Source organism: Colias philodice, chromosome 14 (assembly GCF_061535455.1).
Source record: "Colias philodice isolate Cphi_HAF_F1 chromosome 14, ilColPhil1 Martin Lab GWU primary, whole genome shotgun sequence".
Lineage (NCBI taxonomy): Eukaryota > Metazoa > Arthropoda > Insecta > Lepidoptera > Pieridae > Colias > Colias philodice.
The window spans coordinates 6,704,750-6,722,715 of NC_143099.1; the positions used below are offsets into that span (position 1 = coordinate 6,704,750).

At 31.4% G+C, this 17,966-nt stretch overlaps 1 protein-coding gene across 1 annotated transcript; it reads left to right on the forward strand.

Moving 5' to 3' along the window:
* Positions 1-10,310: 10,310 nt before the first annotated feature.
* Positions 10,311-17,534, forward strand: LOC149482900 (trace amine-associated receptor 8b). Its single transcript, XM_089703690.1, has 8 exons — positions 10,311-10,649; positions 10,736-10,861; positions 11,670-11,786; positions 14,686-14,825; positions 15,269-15,431; positions 15,741-15,872; positions 15,949-16,074; positions 16,148-17,534. The coding sequence occupies exons 1-8, from the start codon at positions 10,431-10,433 to the stop codon at positions 16,607-16,609; spliced, it is 1,485 nt and encodes a 494-aa protein (XP_089559816.1). The 5' UTR covers positions 10,311-10,430; the 3' UTR covers positions 16,610-17,534.
* The last annotated feature ends 432 nt before the right edge of the window (positions 17,535-17,966 follow it).

The window sequence follows — 17,966 nt, forward strand, 5'->3', positions numbered from 1 at the left end:
ATGGGTCACATAATGCAAATTAGTTTGTTGCGCAATTGCTATTTGTATTTATAAATGGGAATTGCTTTACTTTTTTGTTGTTATAACCAAAAGTCTGAAGTTTTTATAGTACATTTTTATGAGTGTACGAGAATACTATACTAAATAAGACTCAACAGCCCAAGATTTTTATGGTGTATGGTTTTGTTAGTAAGTCTTAATAAAACTTGTTTATATTACGATCTTTTCTTATTTAAGATAATAACAGACTCGCTACAATCATTCTATTCCTATAACGAGAATAAATATAATAATATTATTACAGGAATACATTAGTACTAAATCCATTTTCTTTTTCCTTCGCAAAGAAAATAAATATTTCTGTGTATTTCAAAAATCACACATAAAAGCAAATGATATGAAGATATGCTAATACAGACATTGATTTTCCATCTGGTATCGGATCTCTGGTAACGCACTTTTTATCACCCGCTAATGAATATTTAATGCATTCCAACATAATACCCGATCAGAATCCTCCTTAGGAATAAAAATATCATCGTCATAAGTCGTCTATTTACAATTTCGATTGCCTTTATATATTTGTGACTATTTCTATACCTAGTATCTTTTACAACATGCCTATTATGATACATGAAATAAATTAGATGATTCACTGTTTTATTTTTAGTAAATTAAGTATGTACCTGTTTAGTTTACCTGTCAACGGAAGCTCAAAGCTTCTTGATACCTACAGCTACATCACTAACAAAACTTATTCTATTCTTACGATTTTGATATCCAGAATAGTGTGGGTTTTGTTTATCACGTAAAAGCACAATTTGGCACACCCTCCTTACCCTTGTACTCCAAGTATAATGATTAGAGACAGTTTTGATACAACTTCATGATTAGGGATCTCATTAGAACTAACGGATATGCAGATAAAAGATCATCAGAATGTATTTAAGATCTTATCTTATTAACCGTGTCCAGTTTCCTCAATAAGATACCAAATAATATCTACCGGTAATCTTGGATCCCTTCTGTTTGAAATTTAGACCGATGTTTATGTATCTAGTGAATATTACATATTGTTACATTGTAAGGGTACATTGTATTGACGAATTTATAGCGTTCCAGGTGGTATGTTATTATGAGAACCTATAAAATAAGTCATAATCCGGATAGTGGTTACTGGTTAGAAGTTAGAACGAATTTTGATAAAGACGAGTCAAAATGTTACAATCTTTGCTTTGTTGTGATTGGTTCCAGTGATTTATAGTCCGTCTTTTATCGTAAAATGTTACATAGATGCATCTAACTAAAAGTTAAATATAAATACCTTAATTTTTAAATATAATCTATCAGCAATCTTTATATTTGGCATAATCCAATTCCATCCTTATGGAACGAACGTAAAGATTCAATAATTAACCGACTTCAAAAAAAAGGAGGAGGTTATCAAATCGGCCGGTATGTTTTTTTTTTATGTATGTACACCGATTACTCCGAGGTTTCTGAACCGATTTACGTGATTCTTTTTTTGTTCGATGCGGGATGGTGTCGAATTGGTCCCATAAAAATTTTATTCGGATAGGCCCAGTAGTTTTTATTTTATAAGCATTTTTGTCTGTATATTTGTAAATGTTGCAAGTGCAAGTTTGAAGTCGGTTGTTTTTAACGCAGTTATCACTTGTTATTTCATATTCCAATATCCAGTATTATATTCCAATAAGAAAACGGAATAGGCACTATTTGGGTATGAACTAGATGAATACGTTGACATAGTAATAAATGTATTGCGTGAAGATATTGAAGGAATATCGAATCTATCATATCTCACATATTTCCCGACACTGGAGCGGAATACGTAATCGCAGGACTGCGGGAAAAAAGTTTTCCCTAACATTGTGTTTTTGTACATGTGACACTGAATCGATAAACTTTGTGTCACTTGTTTAAGGCCTTTTCTCCAAATTATACATCAAAACTTTTCTTTGCGCCTTTTCGGCTTTTCCCTTTATCAATATTGTTTGGCAATTTTTATGCTAGATACGTTTGTGATTATTTTATTCATTTTCTTTTGAGTTTCTATCGACAAATATAAAAATCGCATTTGTAACATCGTTATGGATGTGTAAATCAAATATTCATTTTCTTTTTAGTGTGCTTAGTTTTTAAGCTGTCTCTTAAATCAATCCAACTTGGATTGTTTTAAGTTTGCGAAAAGTTTGTTCATAAATTCGAATATTTCGGCGAAACTTCCACTTTTGTAAAACTAAACGCATTTAATTAAAAATTTTAATGCAATAAATTAAGATGTAGGTAATATTTATAACTTGTAAATTTATCAAATTAAAATCAGCGAATACAAGCACATTGCTAAGATTTTAAGAGAAATAAATCAGATACGTATAATATTTTATTCCTCTACTTTTATTATATTCAAATCAATTCCTTTTTGTATTAGCGAACATTCTCTTGATAAATATATTTCAATACAGCGGCTTACATAACAATGAGATAAATTCCTTAAGGATAAATCGTAAAAATGTTTCGTGACATACATGTTAACTAGACCATTTCAAACTCGAATCCTGGGGTGTTTTGTAAGTAGTGAAAGGACATAAAGCTAGTTGGTCCGGGCTGATCTCTTCGGTCTCGTCGGAATATTTGTCGTTGCAAATTTTAATTCGAATGATGGAGATAGGCTATAGAACAATTTCCAAAAAAAAAAAAAATTAAACACGTAGCATTTACAATTAAATGTAATTATAAAAGCTACGAGCGAAAAATAAGGATAAACAATTGCAATTATAAGTAAAAATGAAACAGCAATTGTTAATTTGAAACTCAAATTTATAAAGTAACAGGTTCTTAAGAATTAATTTTCTATATAAAGCAAGTACGCTTAATCAGTTCAAGGGCTATAAATATTGTTTTATTACCTCGATTTACAGAAGGGCTAGACTTCGATAAGAATAAATTTATCGTGAGTAGGTCTCCTTAGGGCATGTAAGAAAACTTTATATTTTCATATCAGTATATTTCTTTATTAGAAAATAGATACTTTGCCTTACGTGTTTATCCATATAGATATATTCTTAAACATTATCCTCCTGGGCACGTCAAATAAATTCATAAAGTTTATTAACGGTGTTTACAAGTTGTATACAATCCCCTTTGGTTTTGTTATGATAATAAGCTTACCGCGTATGATGTTCTGACACTTCTTGGGGTGGAATAACGAGTTATTTATTACGTGCTTAATGGTTTACAGTTCATAGAGTCCTTAATATATGAAAAAGGTTTTTTTTTATACTATAAGGTAAGAATATAATATGGTACGTTATGGATTTGCTAAATAAATAATATTTTACTTAATTAGGAAGTATTAGCTTTTAAAAAGTAACAGTAGCGACAGAAAATATTTTTAGTGAATACCTACAGACTGCGGACTGAGGTCGCAAAAAAAACAATCTATTTTATTAGATAGGCGTATAAATAATTTTCTTATAGAGTTTACTAGACATAAATTTGCGCAGTCTAAATTTCAGGTCACTAAGCATCATGTAAAAGCTGTAATAGGTTAGACAACCTTAAAAATATTGGCAGGCTTCCAGCTAAGCGGTGTCACTAGCGTTACTTTAATTAGGTTTACTTAAGTACGTTAATATATTCGTAGTGTGTCAATATTATTATTTAAGGCAGTTTATAGTTAATCTTTAAAGATAGATGGCTTTTTTAGAGTAAGCTTCTATTTTTTGCAAATGTTTCAAACGAAGCAACCGCTGTCTGGTTTTTACTTCGATTATATCTATAAATATATTATTTTTGTAATAAAAAAGAGCATGTGTTCCGAGCACACATGTCAGAAGTGAAACTTTGACAAGATTCAAAGATACCAAAATCGTCGCCTTACTCCATGACGCGACCTTGAAAATTTTACTCTCAAGCGCCTGTTTCACTTCAATAAATAAATAAAAAGTATTAATTAACTCAATTACTGACGGTAATACCCATGTAATACCTTACACTACGTACAATTGTGGTCTTTGCTGATATCAATTCAATGTAAAATTCCCCATTCAGACGGATCTTTTGTAAAAACATTTAACCTAAAAAGCGTTGCTTTGAGTTTTACAGCTTACTTTTACCTCATTTGTGTGTAAATGAGTCAAAAATCCATGTGATCTTTTCTTTGGTGAGTTAGAATTTGTTTGCTTTTTACTTTTAGCCCAGACTGTAAAGAGAAATGACGTTAATTGGTCTTTATAACGTAGTTTTATTATATGTTGGTACAAGCATCCAGGCATTTTAGAGTGAAGCATTTTTAATATAACTATCTACACATGGTGATAAATAATTAACTACGTACAAGCTGACCCAGCAGACGATGTTCTGTCCTCATAAAAGGCGCATGTAATAATTAAACGTTGTATTTAAGTTTCTTTATATTATACACCTTTCTGTGCAACTTCTAGGGAACAAACATTATTGATCTAAAAATACTACGATACTATGCGAACTAAATAATAAACTTAGACACGGATTATTATGAGAATGTTACTGCTGATATCCGCCTTAAAATTTCTTCATTATTTACACGCAGCGTTATGCATAAGGAAGATATAATTACAATTATTATAAACAATACAAAGGACTTCGTATTTCAAGCGTAATGCAATTTTATTCTGTGTAATTCGTGTATTTATATTGTGTCCTGCATTGATGTAAGTTATAGTGTTCATACGAGCGTTATGAACACTTTTATGCTCTCATTTATATAAAATTTTCTTTCATTACATTCTCTTGTGTAGCCTCGTTTTTCTTCAAAGGATTTAATTTTTATACTATTATATTTTTTTAATTTTTATTAATTACTTACTAGCTTTCCACCCGCAGCTTCGCCCGCGCAGTCAAAGAAAAACCTGCATAGTTCCCGTTCCCGTAGGATTCCGGGATAAAACCTATCCTATTTCCCGGTATAAAAAGTAGCCTATGTCCTTTCTCGGATATCAAAATATCTATAGGTATACCAAATTTCAAGCAAATTGGTTCACTAGTTAAGGCGTGATTGAGTAACAGACAGACAGACAGAGTTACTTTCGCATTTATAATATTAGTATGGATTACTTATTAAAATATAAGATATTTTTCTCAGGTTTTGTAGTTTGCTGATTTCATTGTATAATTTTTATTTTTTTCATAATTCAATCTTGTTTTTGGTGTTCTTGTATATTTTGAAACATTTATTTTATAGTATATTTTTTCTCAAAGTAAGTAGTTATATAATTTAAAAAATCTGTAGTGTCAAACTGCTTGTTTTACATTAGTATTTTGCTATTAAAATATTTTTCATGAGATAGATAATTACAAATTGAGGGTCTATAAATCATAACCTGATTATTTACTACAAAAAATAGTTTCAGAATATATTTTATATCTAACTAGTTAAACATATTTTAGAGAATCTATATTTAAATACATTTTAACGATAACATTCGACTATATTCCGAAATTCGCAGTTGTAACATCATTAGGCTCTCAATGGTGCCAGACAAGAGCATGCCAAATGGAACACATCCCTGACCTATAGTAATACGGAAATAATATATCGCATTGACATGTAGAACATTGAACATTCTTTTAGAAACAATATCCCGGATATTGAACTGTGAAAAAGATGGAGAATACAAGCGTGTGATAGATTATTTTGGTGGTGATGCGCTTTATATGGTGACCCATATCATACCTTACTCGAACTTTGTCTATTGAATAAATAGATAACTTTAACAGTTTTTTAATCTTTATTTTTTATACTTATTCGTTTTGTTGATGTTATTTTCTAACAATTTTATAAAAGGATGCCAAAGAACTGTCCTGAGACTCTTTCTATAGAAGGCCATTTGCCTTAGTCAATGTAGCAAGCAAGTAAGCTCTTTATTCAAAGATTTATTTTGCAATAATCGTAGTGTAAAGGTACATTCACAAATGAAGATTAAGATCTTAATGGTTACAGACTAAGGAAAAACAATTACGTAGTAGGGTGTTGAATTTCTGTAGCAAAGCTAAATAGTATATGGTTGTCTCTCATTATATATCTGTTTTTACGTAGTGAATACAATTTTTACAAAAAATAATAATAATATTAGAATCAAATAGTAATACTGTTTATCCGTAGATCCGTTAATATTTTTGTAAAGTAAACATTAATATCTAATAATATCTAATTTGGATTGAAACGCATTATTATATTTTCTGATCATTTGAATTGAAATATTCTAGTATAGTTTCATCCAGTGGTATCCACTTTCAATACAAATGAACAAAGACTACATTCTGAATAAAATATTCATTGCTAACACCCCTAGACCTTAATGGTTCTTTACAAGACCCTAGTATAATCCCGCGTTTTCTTAGTAAATTCATTAGTATTCTGCACTAGACACTGTCTACGCCTAATAACGGTGAACAATGGGTAAATGGAGGCGTCTTCTGGTCGCAGGATTTCATAATTTTATCGTAGTTCATGTTATCTATTACCCGGAGTGGAAATTATTCTTTTTTACTTGTGTGTTTATCACTAAATCGTGTAGGTATGTGTTTGTTTTAGAAATAGTTGATAACTGTCACATACCTATTAATGTCTTTAGTTAATTACCTTCGTCGTTTATAAATTGTATCATAGTGTGTGTGTAATCGAAGTCCTTCGTAAAATGATTGGTCCAACTTTTATAATTTTTGAATATTCTGTTGATTCTCTTTTGCTCGTTTGCTTCAGGCAAGCGTTTTTATTTGATGTTAGATGCTGAAAAGCCAAAAAATTTTCGGAATGAAATGGTGTGTCAATTAATAAAACTACTAATGATTTTTGATGTTTCAATTAAATTTACGTTTCCGATATAAAATTATATTCTAAAGAGTTAAGAACCTTCCGCTAACTGCTGTGTGAAACATAACTGTTACATGTTTCTTTAACTACCTAAAATTAACAATATTTTGAAAGGAGAAGATCGTTTAGGATGTTACCTATTTTTAGAATTATAAAAGCAGGTTTTATTTCGTGTTAAAATGGTTAAAATAAAATGAATTCAGCTAGGTATCAGCTAGTTATTTAGAATTTGCTGGAGTAAGTAAAATTCAAATGGAGTTTAAAAATTCAATGTAATCGTTATTCTGGTACTACCGTCAACCGTGGAAGCACTGCAGATGTCTTAAAATACAAAGTAAGATCGAAGCAAGATTTCTGTTTAACCAGCAATTCATTGTAATGTAAATAAATGTGGAATATAAAACGGGTTTCTATCGCACTTATTTCTTCTGTCTTTTCTGATTTTATTTACTGTTACTCTGTTAGTATGCATTGAGAATAAATAAACATGTAAAACATACATTTTCAGTTTTTATATTTATAACAGTTTTGCTTCAAAATGTGACAAAGAATATTGGAATTTAATAAAAAAAAAAACTGTAAGTACCTACAAACTTTTATGAATACTTAAACACTTCAGTGTACTTACTATTATGAAAATGATTAAGATTTAAGAGTTTAAACGATAAATTATATGAATAATTAGGTATTCGATATGTTTTAGTCCTTATTTTGATCATGTAATAGATTAAAATGTTTATTTAAGTTTTAATATATCTCTTTCGTTTCAATTTTAAATTTCATACGTGGCGTGCATAGAGCAAAGCGTTGAGATACTATGCTTAAGGTACATTTTTTGAAGGGACATTAATTTCCTCGAGGAAATAACGTTTCACCGACCTAAGACTCCACGTGATTAGGTCTTTAGTCGGAAACTAGTTCCATATTAATCAGTAAAGGCGAGTCTAATTTAAAACGAAAATTACTTTAAAAGACTTCAGGTAAAGAGATGATCAGATCCAAGTATATTTTGATACATATTACGTAGGTATACAAGGTGTCCCGGGTTTAAGTACTATAATCAATGGAACTTAAACTTGTTAAGACGCAGATTACCTAAAAATACTTAACACCGCAAGATAATAACAAAGATTTTTTCATAAAATGTGCGTTTACATCCCTATACTCTATAGTATATTGAATCTCATTGTGATTTGTGACACCCTGTATATTTTATATAAATTTAAAAAAAATATATAAACGAAGTACCTATAACTTTAGGAGAAACTCTATCTGTAGCATATGACCCACATTCTTATAAAACATCTGATGATGCTGATTCACGTTCATATTAGATACACGAACTTATTAACGTCTACGTATTGTTCCTGTAATTAAATCTATATACGATAGAAGCCATGTTTGTATGTGCTCATACGCGAGCCTATAATGAAATTTCACTTTCTGTAATCTAATAACGTGGTTTTAATAAGGGTTGAGACCCAAATAACGGTCATCCACTTCTTAAGATCAAAGTTGTTAAGCAAAATTGGTTTACTTGCAAAATCCATATAGCTGTTCTGAAATGAGATCTCAAACAAGCCTGTTAATAGATTTAAAAAGTTTCGTACAGTAGGTACTGAGGTAAAATCGAATTATTGAATTCGTCTATAAATGTTGCCAGGTACAATATTCGTAATAGTAAAAGACCTCCATGTAGATTAAACAGAAATAAATGTTATTTTTCTTACCAGTCTTTATTTTGATGTGTGTGATTTTTTGTGTGAATGTCAATTACCTTAATAAGTTCATCGTTAACATACTGTGTCACAGACATTTTTTCTTGGTTGTGATATTCTATTGACAGGCAATCCTTAATTCATTCGATATTTTATGAGTACCATTAGAGTATATTATATTTTGTATACCTAGAAGTTGTAGTAGAATAGCTAAACATGAATAAAACTTTAGATTAAAATATGCACGGGATTTCAATATAAGAATTATACCTACAGCTGATGTTATTTCATATTGATTAAATTGAAATAAAAAAAATATTTGAATTAAACAGTAAATTAATTTTGAGACGCACGCGTTTTGATGTGTTATTTACAACATGATTAGGTAATTAAGCAGTTTTTTGTTAATATTATTAGACAATAAGAAAAATCCGTCTAAACTGTCACAAAATAGTTTTATTCTAACAACAGCACAAAATACAAATAAGAAAATTCTACATCGCAAAACAATCAAAGTTTTTCCAAATGTGGTACCATAAAAGAGAAATTGTGATGTAAACAAGTATTTAAATCTAAGAAATATAAACACCCAGAGTTGCCTTTACTCTATATTAAAGTTAGTTTATTATGATTGTTCGCGGAGACTGCCTTTGGTTTGTATTTTCCACTGTTAAGGATTTTACGCAAAGCGCTCCGCATATCTATCTCTTAATGTCGTGGAAAATCGTATTTTATTTTATAAGTTGAGCGTTCTCTTTAGAAACGAATGTAGTTAAGATAAAGAAAAAGGACTATTGAGGAGTTAAATGCACGAATAACTTAAAAATAATATGCGCGTATTTATAACATCTCTCCTGAAAAATATTAAAACGTTGATATAGTTGTATTTGTCTGCATGCGTTTATTTCATGCTGGCATGAAAAATGAATATTATATTTAGAGAATTCGCAGAGCACTAACGGACTTTTAACTTCTTTAAACTTCATACATAAAGGTTACTTATTTGTAATAGTAAGTTATAATGTAAAGCTCTATATTATAATATTAGGTACATAACAAATCAAAATCAATGAAATGTTTTATTGAAAGAGCAGAACGCTTCACTGAAATCGGAAAACGTATAAAATAAATAGAATCGACACTGCGCTTGAGACGTGTACTTTCCCCATCTCGCATTCGCCTAAAATAAAACTGTAGAAGTTTATTTATAGTGACAACAAATATAAGATTGATTCGTATTCGATGCTTTAGACCTCTTCGTTCCAACGCCACAAGAATATTTGATACCCTTTTATTGGGTCTCTGACATGAATTTGGAAAGCCGCTCCGTATTTACGACTACCCACCCTATTTGTATGTTAACTTGGCTTTACCATTGCGGTTGGGATTATTTAGCCAAATTAAGTCCAGCGTCGTAGGTACATTTATAAACCCTTGTTTAATTGCTGTGCTTTAAAGCGTATTTGTTCAGCTGTGTACCTACGTATAATGTTTGGATATAATTTTCTTACACATTTAATAACCTCTTGTAAATATGCAAGTTATGGTTAGGTTGCCAAAATTTATTAAATTTATTAGAGAGCTCTATATCAGTGAACTTTAATACATGCATAAAATTAGTAAATAGGTAACAAAAGCATGTTTCTTGTTCCAGATACTGGCTATGCCGACATAGAAGAAAAACGCAACAATGTTACAATGGAATTGGTGTCAGAAACAACCTTGGTTATCGTAGAACACAAGGAGAGGACCAGAAACTTTTTATATAGTCGTATTGCATAGATCTAAATGCCTTTAACAACAGACCAGTGCGCTGCTGTTTGCAGGCGCCGACTATGTTTGACTCGACTAAGGGCGCATTGCTAGTAGCGCCTTCTCTTGCTAATAGTTCATGCTGGCCACATGGTAAAGGCTGGCCGTCCACCTTCCCAGCAACTACTGATATCATCAAGGCATTTTTTATATTCGCCCTGTCCATGGCCATCGTTTTCTGCAATCTCGTGCTCATATGCGTCTTAAATAATCGGAGATATGTCAAGTATATCGATAATCAGGTATGCTATTGAATTAATGGATACTTTAAAGAATACTATAAATACGATTTGATGTAAAAAGTGCTCATATGGATTATTTTTTTCAGCCAAGATATCTTCTAACTTCATTAGCGTTAAATGACTTATTCACTGGTATTTTAATTGCTCCAGTTGCATTACTCCCGGCTCTTTATAAGTGCTGGCCCTACGGAGAAATTTTCTGTCAAATCCAGGTATGATATTGCACAAAATCCGCAGCGCTGTTATTAAGTTAAACTTGTTGATTATAAAATCGCATGGAGAAAACATAGCAAATTAATTTTCCATCAAATTTCAAGAGCGTTACTTAATCCAGTTAGAGATAAGCGGAGCAGCGAAGTCTCTGCGAAACTTTATTTAAACAAGAGACGAAGAGAAAATGAGTAAAGTTGTATCTTGGAAAAAAGTTCGCAATTGCAAAGCAGCAAGGTTGAAAGGTAATCGGATGTTAAAGATAAAAATATTCGCTTTCCGTTTTTATTACACAGTTACCGCGCATGAAATTACGAAATGAAATTTCGCCCAAACTTTCTCGTTTAAACAAAATTAATGCCTTTATTTTATTGTCGCAGCCATGCTTTTGATAAAATGATGGATTAATAATCATAATGATGTCAGACAACAATGTGGAAGCCAGCCATTGTGCGAATTCCTTTCAAGTAATACGAATAAACAGTTCAAAAGATTAAATGTGGGTGAAATGTCGACAAAATCATCAGAGTACAATAAAGTCCGTAAACTTCTATGGTTACAGCATCTAAGTTAACGTTAATGGCTAACCATGACCAAGCAGAAAGTCGATATTTCGAAAAGTTTACGCTTTGTAAAATTACACTATCCGTTCCTTTCAGCGAACCGCAATTCCTTCGCTCAACTCCGCCTTATTGTATTTTGTAAGACGCTACCACTTAACTTCCGTAATATTGTTCGTGATTTCTGCATCCAACGTTGTGTACCTTCTACATTATAGAATAAAGCTGAAAGGACAAATTTATATTACAGGCACTTTTACGTGGAGCAGTGAGTCAACAGAGCGCTGTTATTCTTGTGTGTATGGCGATAGATAGATATTTGTATTTGTTACATCCGAGCACTTATCATAAACATTCTAGTAAAAAGGTATGTATGTTAATAAGTTATAATGTAATTTAACAACTAATAGATGCGGCTATAAACTCTAAAGGATCCAATATAATAAGGCCACAGTTATATTTACATTCTTATCTTTTTAATTTTTCAAGTCGATTGTTATTTAGTACAAACCAATTTTGACAACACAAGTAAACCATTTTTACACCTAAAGTTATTAAACTATCGATCAAAGATAACAGTTTACAAACTTACACGGATTTCAACGTTGTAGTTCACTGTAATAGCCAAATATGTTGCAAACTTCTGCACACGTGTACATGAAAATTTACAAATTTATCTTGATTTTGCGAAACTATTCCCTTAAGTTGCGAGCTCCTGTTCCTAGAAACTCGTGTTATTTATAACCTTCTATTATATACTAGATTTTTATTTTCTGTTCTTAAAAGGAGCTTTGTGATTCATAATTTATTTACCGAAGGAATTCTCTTTCTATTAACAAGGTAATTTCTCGCATGATTTTTATACGATTATGAGTGTCCAAGCGCGGATCCAGGGGGGGGGTCACGGGGTCATGACCCCCCCCTGGGCTAGGTCCACGACCTAAGTGGACCACTAATTTAATATTAACTTTTTTAAATTAACAAATTAATACTGTTTAACTAATATGATGTTTTTATTGAATTTTGAGACATAAAAGTAATATAGAACAATGAAATCAATTACAAACGGTAACGGAAGAGAATATAACAAAAATTATAGAAAAAGTTTATTAGGGTCGACCTGCGGTCGTAATTTAAGGACAAATAATAGGTTTTTCGATTTAAAAAAAAACCATAACTGCGGAATAAAGTGTAATGGTAAAGTTGTATGTAATTAATTTTTTTCTACAACTTTTGCTGTTACACTTTTCACACAAAACCTCAAATATCGAAATATCCCAGTTCGTGGATAAGACATAAAATAGCAAAATTTTTTTTCAATTAATGAACACTATAAAATACAGTCAAATTACAATAAAAAATCGGCCAAGTGCGCGTCGGACTCGCGCACCGAGGACTCCGAGCAAACATATTTTTTCATTATGTTTTATCTTACAATTTCGTTTAAAGGATTTTTTTCTTTATCTGTGCTTGTAAGTGCTTTTAAGTCGTTGCTTTTAACCAAATTTCAAGACTGTGTTCACGGGAAGTACCATCTAGGTTTTGATTGATGATTCCCTTGCAAGTAGTTGCGAATTACAGAATATGCGGCTCTAATTGCTTTTTCTTCAGATTGCGTTGACATAGAATTTGAATTAAATAACAGATTTAAGTTATTATAGACCTGAGTTCTGATGTGAATATCAATTAAATACATGTAGACGTTCATGAGTAAAGGGATTGTAAGTTTAAAATTATTTAAAAATACATTTTTATTTAATTTAATTAAATAATTAGGGTTTTCGCAGTTATTACTACATCTGTGCTATAACACGATACTTTTTACTCAATTTCAAGACTGTGTTTACGGGACAGGGTGCTCCCTGCAGGTATTGATTCCCTTGCTAATGTCGAAATCCTACGGTCTACGGTCCGTTAATGCTGTGAAAAATTCAAACGTTTTAGCCAACGCAATCAAAAGATGCAGCTGTAATTGCTGAAATTTTTCGACACTCCCTAAGAAATCAAAACCTACAGGGTAGTTCCCGAGTACACATAGTCATGAAATTTAATATAATCAAACGTCTTATAACGCAGACTAGCTTACCGCCCGCGGCTTCGCCAGCTTTCTCTAAAACCTTATAAATTATATACTATTCCTCTTGAATCACTCTATCTTTAAAAAAACTGCATCGAAATTCGTTGCGTAGTTTTAAAGATTTAATCATACATAGGGAGTAGGGACATAGGCACAGAGACAACGACTTTGTTTACTAATTGCGAAAAGCATGAATTTTTCCTTAGATTATATTATTATAATATAAAAAAAATATTTAAAAAAATTTTTAACTTACAACCCTGTTACTCATGAACGCTGACATGTATTAACTTGATATTCATACCAAAAACTCAAGTCTAAAATACCTTTACACTATAAAAAAAAACAAACTTCTATGTCAACGAAACGAAGATACAGCCGTAAATGCCGAAAAATTTCGCAAATTTCGACATTTGCAAGGGAATCAAAACTCAAAACCTACAGGGTACTTTCCGTAAACTCAGAATCTTGAAATTCGGTACAAAGCAACATCTTATAGTACAGATACACTATACAGGAATAATTGCAAAAAATATATATTTTTCAAGTTTGTCTGCCTGTGAAGACCCTTTTTCTCAGGAACGCGTGGAGGTATCAATCTGAAATTCATACCGAATACTCAAATCTACGGTTCCTTATAACTGTGAAAAAATCAAACTTATAAGCCAACGCAATTAAAAGATTTTACGCCATTTATGCCGTAAATTATCGCAAATTTCGATATTATCGCAAGGGAATCAAAATCTATAGGTATTGTACTACTTCCTGTGAATACAGAGTTCTGAAATTTGGTTAAAAGCAATGTCAGCACAGATGGAGGAAAAATTGCTAAAACATACATTTCATGCTTAATATCAACATTCGCAAGTGTTGCCAGGAATCAAAACCTACAGGGTACTTCCCGTGAATACAGAATCTTGATATTTAATAGAAACTTACGTCATATAGCACAGATAAAGGAAAAATCGCAAAAAGCATAAATTTAATATTAAAACATATAAAAATGTTTGTACGGAACTCTTGGTTCGCCAATCCGACTCGCACTTGACCATTTTTTTTAAATCTACGCGTACGTATCAATTAAATTACCAAAATATAGCTTTTGAAAATTGACCACGTCTATGTGACCCCCCCCTGGCACTAAAGCTGGATCCGCCCTTGTGAGTGTCACAGCTAATTTTTCTTCCAGGGTTGCGTGTTAGTAATAAGTATAACGTGGATTTTGTCCGTGTCCCTATTTGCTATAATGGTGTTGCCAAGATCGGGGTATTACTTCAACGCGACAGGCTTAATGGCGTGCGATGTCTTCCACAGCCGAGTAGCTTTCAGGTATATGTTATCTTCTATTTCAAAGTGCCCCTCATTTAGCTTTGACTATGATCCACCTATTTTGATTCCATTCTTTTAAAACACTATACGGAGCCGTGAACTCAATTGTTATAAATGCTTTTGCCAAAAGAAACGTCGACTTCGCCTTGCTTTTTATAAGATTTTTCCGGGGCTATTTTTTTGCAAAAAAGTAATATTTTATCCAAGTTTAATGGGACTCATAGATACTCATATTTTATATCTTCTTTTGTACATCTTAAGAAAGCTTCATGTTTTATGAAGATTATAATAATATATTCCGATAATTTCAATCATGACATAATTACCTTTTTCAAAACATAATTCAGAAAGTAGAGCTATTCAAAATAAATGCTTTAAAACACTAAACACGTTAAAGTATCTTACAAAAATCTCTTGTATTTAATTATCAAGTTTCTTTTCAGAATTCTTTCGTGCTGTGCTTACTATTTCCCAACTACAATGGCTCTTATGTATTGTTACGGCTCAGGGTTTCACGTAAGCAAGACAAGAGGGAAATGTGAAGATTCTCGATCTAACGGATTGTCTCAGCCATGCACTAAAGCCCATATTGAAATTGAAACTGTGGTAAGTGTTTTATATTAAGCGTTTTTTTATTATAAAAATTGAATAAGAATTCGCTGACGAATTAATAAAAAACTTTATAAATATTTTTTTAATTAAATTGTTATCATTAAAAGCTTAATCTTGACTGTGATCATTTGTCTAAACAATAATAACTATTAAAAATAAAACTTTTTAAATAAAAGTTCAACAAGGTAAGTATTTCACATTATATTAAGACAATTTGTCGCATTAAAAAGACAAAGCAAATTAATGTGATCATTTGGTAAAATTTATTTATATCTTTATGTCTTGAAAATATTCTCTTCACAGCAAATACAGCCACCTATAAGGCCGCATAGCGTTAGCACATCACGTACTATGGCTGCAATGTCCTTAGGATTTATTGTTATGGTCACGCCGGCGACTATTCAAGAAGTGGTTGCCGCTTGCACTGGTTGTAAGGTACTTACTGCTTATAGCTATCTCTACATTAAAAACTTCAACTATATGTGTCTCCATATTATCTTTGTTCTTTTAGGTTCCTCCGAGTTTGGATTTTATCGTCACATGGATAGCTTTGAGCGATAGTTTTTGGAATCCATTCCTGTATTGGCTTTTGAACAGCCATTTTAGACGGATCAGCCATGATCTGCTACAATATTATGTGAGTTATCAAATTATTTTGATTGTCAGATTATTTTACAAATTTGATGCTTATAATGTTTTATTTATTTTAGATTTGCTGTCGGAAAACTAAATCTTTCCCGGGCTACGAGAAGACTGCAGGTTGTTGTGGTTCGCCAGTTACGTCAGATGGTTTGCATTCAAAAGGAGAGTTCGAAGGTTTGAGAGAAAAATATTGGGGTGAAATTTTAGAGCGTACAGTTTCATCGAATTCCCTACACGCTCTTCAAAAATCATGTCACAGGGATCCTATTAGATGTACAGGATCTTTCAAAAGCTATCATGGTCCATGTAAGCATGGATCCAGATTTTTCGATGGATACGGTCCCACAGAGTATAGGCATATAGATAGATCCGCCTTCCAAATAGAATCCTGTTCAAGACATTGCAGATTAAAAAATTCCGATATTTGCCTTTTTAGACCAAGTCTAGAGTGTGGGCGTTCTCGTTCCAACTTGAGTTTAGATGAGGGAAATTTCACCAAAATATGTAATAATAGACATCCGGAATTGTGAGAGTTCCGAAACTGTCCGGTCTTCGGGCATAGAAGTAATAGTGTTAGTGTTTATCCTGGGGTTGAACATTTTAATTCAAATATTAAGTGGAAATTCAATGACTCCCCGTGTTTAGATGATGATAACATACAAACTTTAGAACATAATTTGGACAGAATCCGTAGTTTGAGTCATGAGCGAAATTTTGCGTACGGCAAGGAGAATGACAATTTATTAGAAGTGGAAGTGAACGATGTGACTGAAGAGGATTCTGATGAAAATAAAGAATTTAATTGTGAAAATGAGTGCTCTGATGATAAAATAGAATATAATGGAAATTCAAAGTTTTCCAGACATTCTTCTCTTTCTAATAGAGAGTTAGATGTAATTAAAGAAAGTTCTAGAAGTTCTAGTGATACAGAAGTGACGTTAACTCGATGACTTCCGAGAGTGACTTTCGATCGGTTAATAAATGTTGTTCATCTGAATTTATCACCTGAAAGACATTGTTGTACACATAGTGCTAAACAGTATAATGCTAGATATTGATTAATGTGAAATATTATTAAACGTGGACCAGTAGTTTTTGGTCGATTTTCTCTGTAAATATTCTAATTTTATGTATAAATGTAGTTATACCGTAAAGAGTGCAGTTTATTATACCAAAAGATATATTATTTAGTTTAAAATCAATCGAGATATTTATATTATTCTATTAGTGACTGTAATAAATACAAAATATTATTAAATTAATCATTATTATTACGACAGATACAATGTTGGCGTCGTCAGGATGCTTCGATATTCCTATAGTAAAGTTTTGTATTTTTTGTAATTGTTTGTACATATTGATATAAGTATAACAATAGTTTTTGTTTGAACTTTTTGTCGGTAAGAAATTATTGAATTTTCGATGTTTAATTAGAATTTAAATTTTAATATAAGATCGTATTTCTGTTGAACTAAAATCTTATCTCTTTCTTCATTATAAGTTCGATTGTTCAATATGTTCATTGTATTTTAATAAAAAGTAACTTTAGACTGAAAACTTATGTCTCTGGTTGTTCAATGTATATGTTTGGAGTATTGGAAGGAATATTGCAAAGTTTTGAATCGCACAATTCTATTTGTGTGTGATAATTGTGTCGTAAAATGTTAAAGGGCAAGACATGAAAAATAAATTGATTTCTATAAGTTAATTGTTTTATTTACTAAATTCTCTACCTGCATCAACGCAGTACCTACTATTGAATAAACTAAAACACTTTTATTTAATTCAGAACCATCTGAACTAATTTTTATCGAAAAGCAAGTAAATTATTGTTAAAATTATTTTGTTAATCTTGTAACTCTTTAGATACAGTGTTAAAAACATAAT

What these genes read in the sequence shown, in the direction of transcription:
- LOC149482900 (XM_089703690.1), top strand. Translation starts at nt 10,431, where the DNA reads ATGTTTGACTCGACTAAGGGCGCATTGCTAGTAGCGCCTTCTCTTGCT. An exon ending in CACAGCCGAGTAGCTTTCAG is followed by an intron (nt 14,826 to 15,268) that starts GTATATGTTATC and finishes GTTTCTTTTCAG; the next exon opens with AATTCTTTCGTGCTGTGCTT. An exon ending in CCGCTTGCACTGGTTGTAAG is followed by an intron (nt 15,873 to 15,948) that starts GTACTTACTGCT and finishes TTGTTCTTTTAG; the next exon opens with GTTCCTCCGAGTTTGGATTT.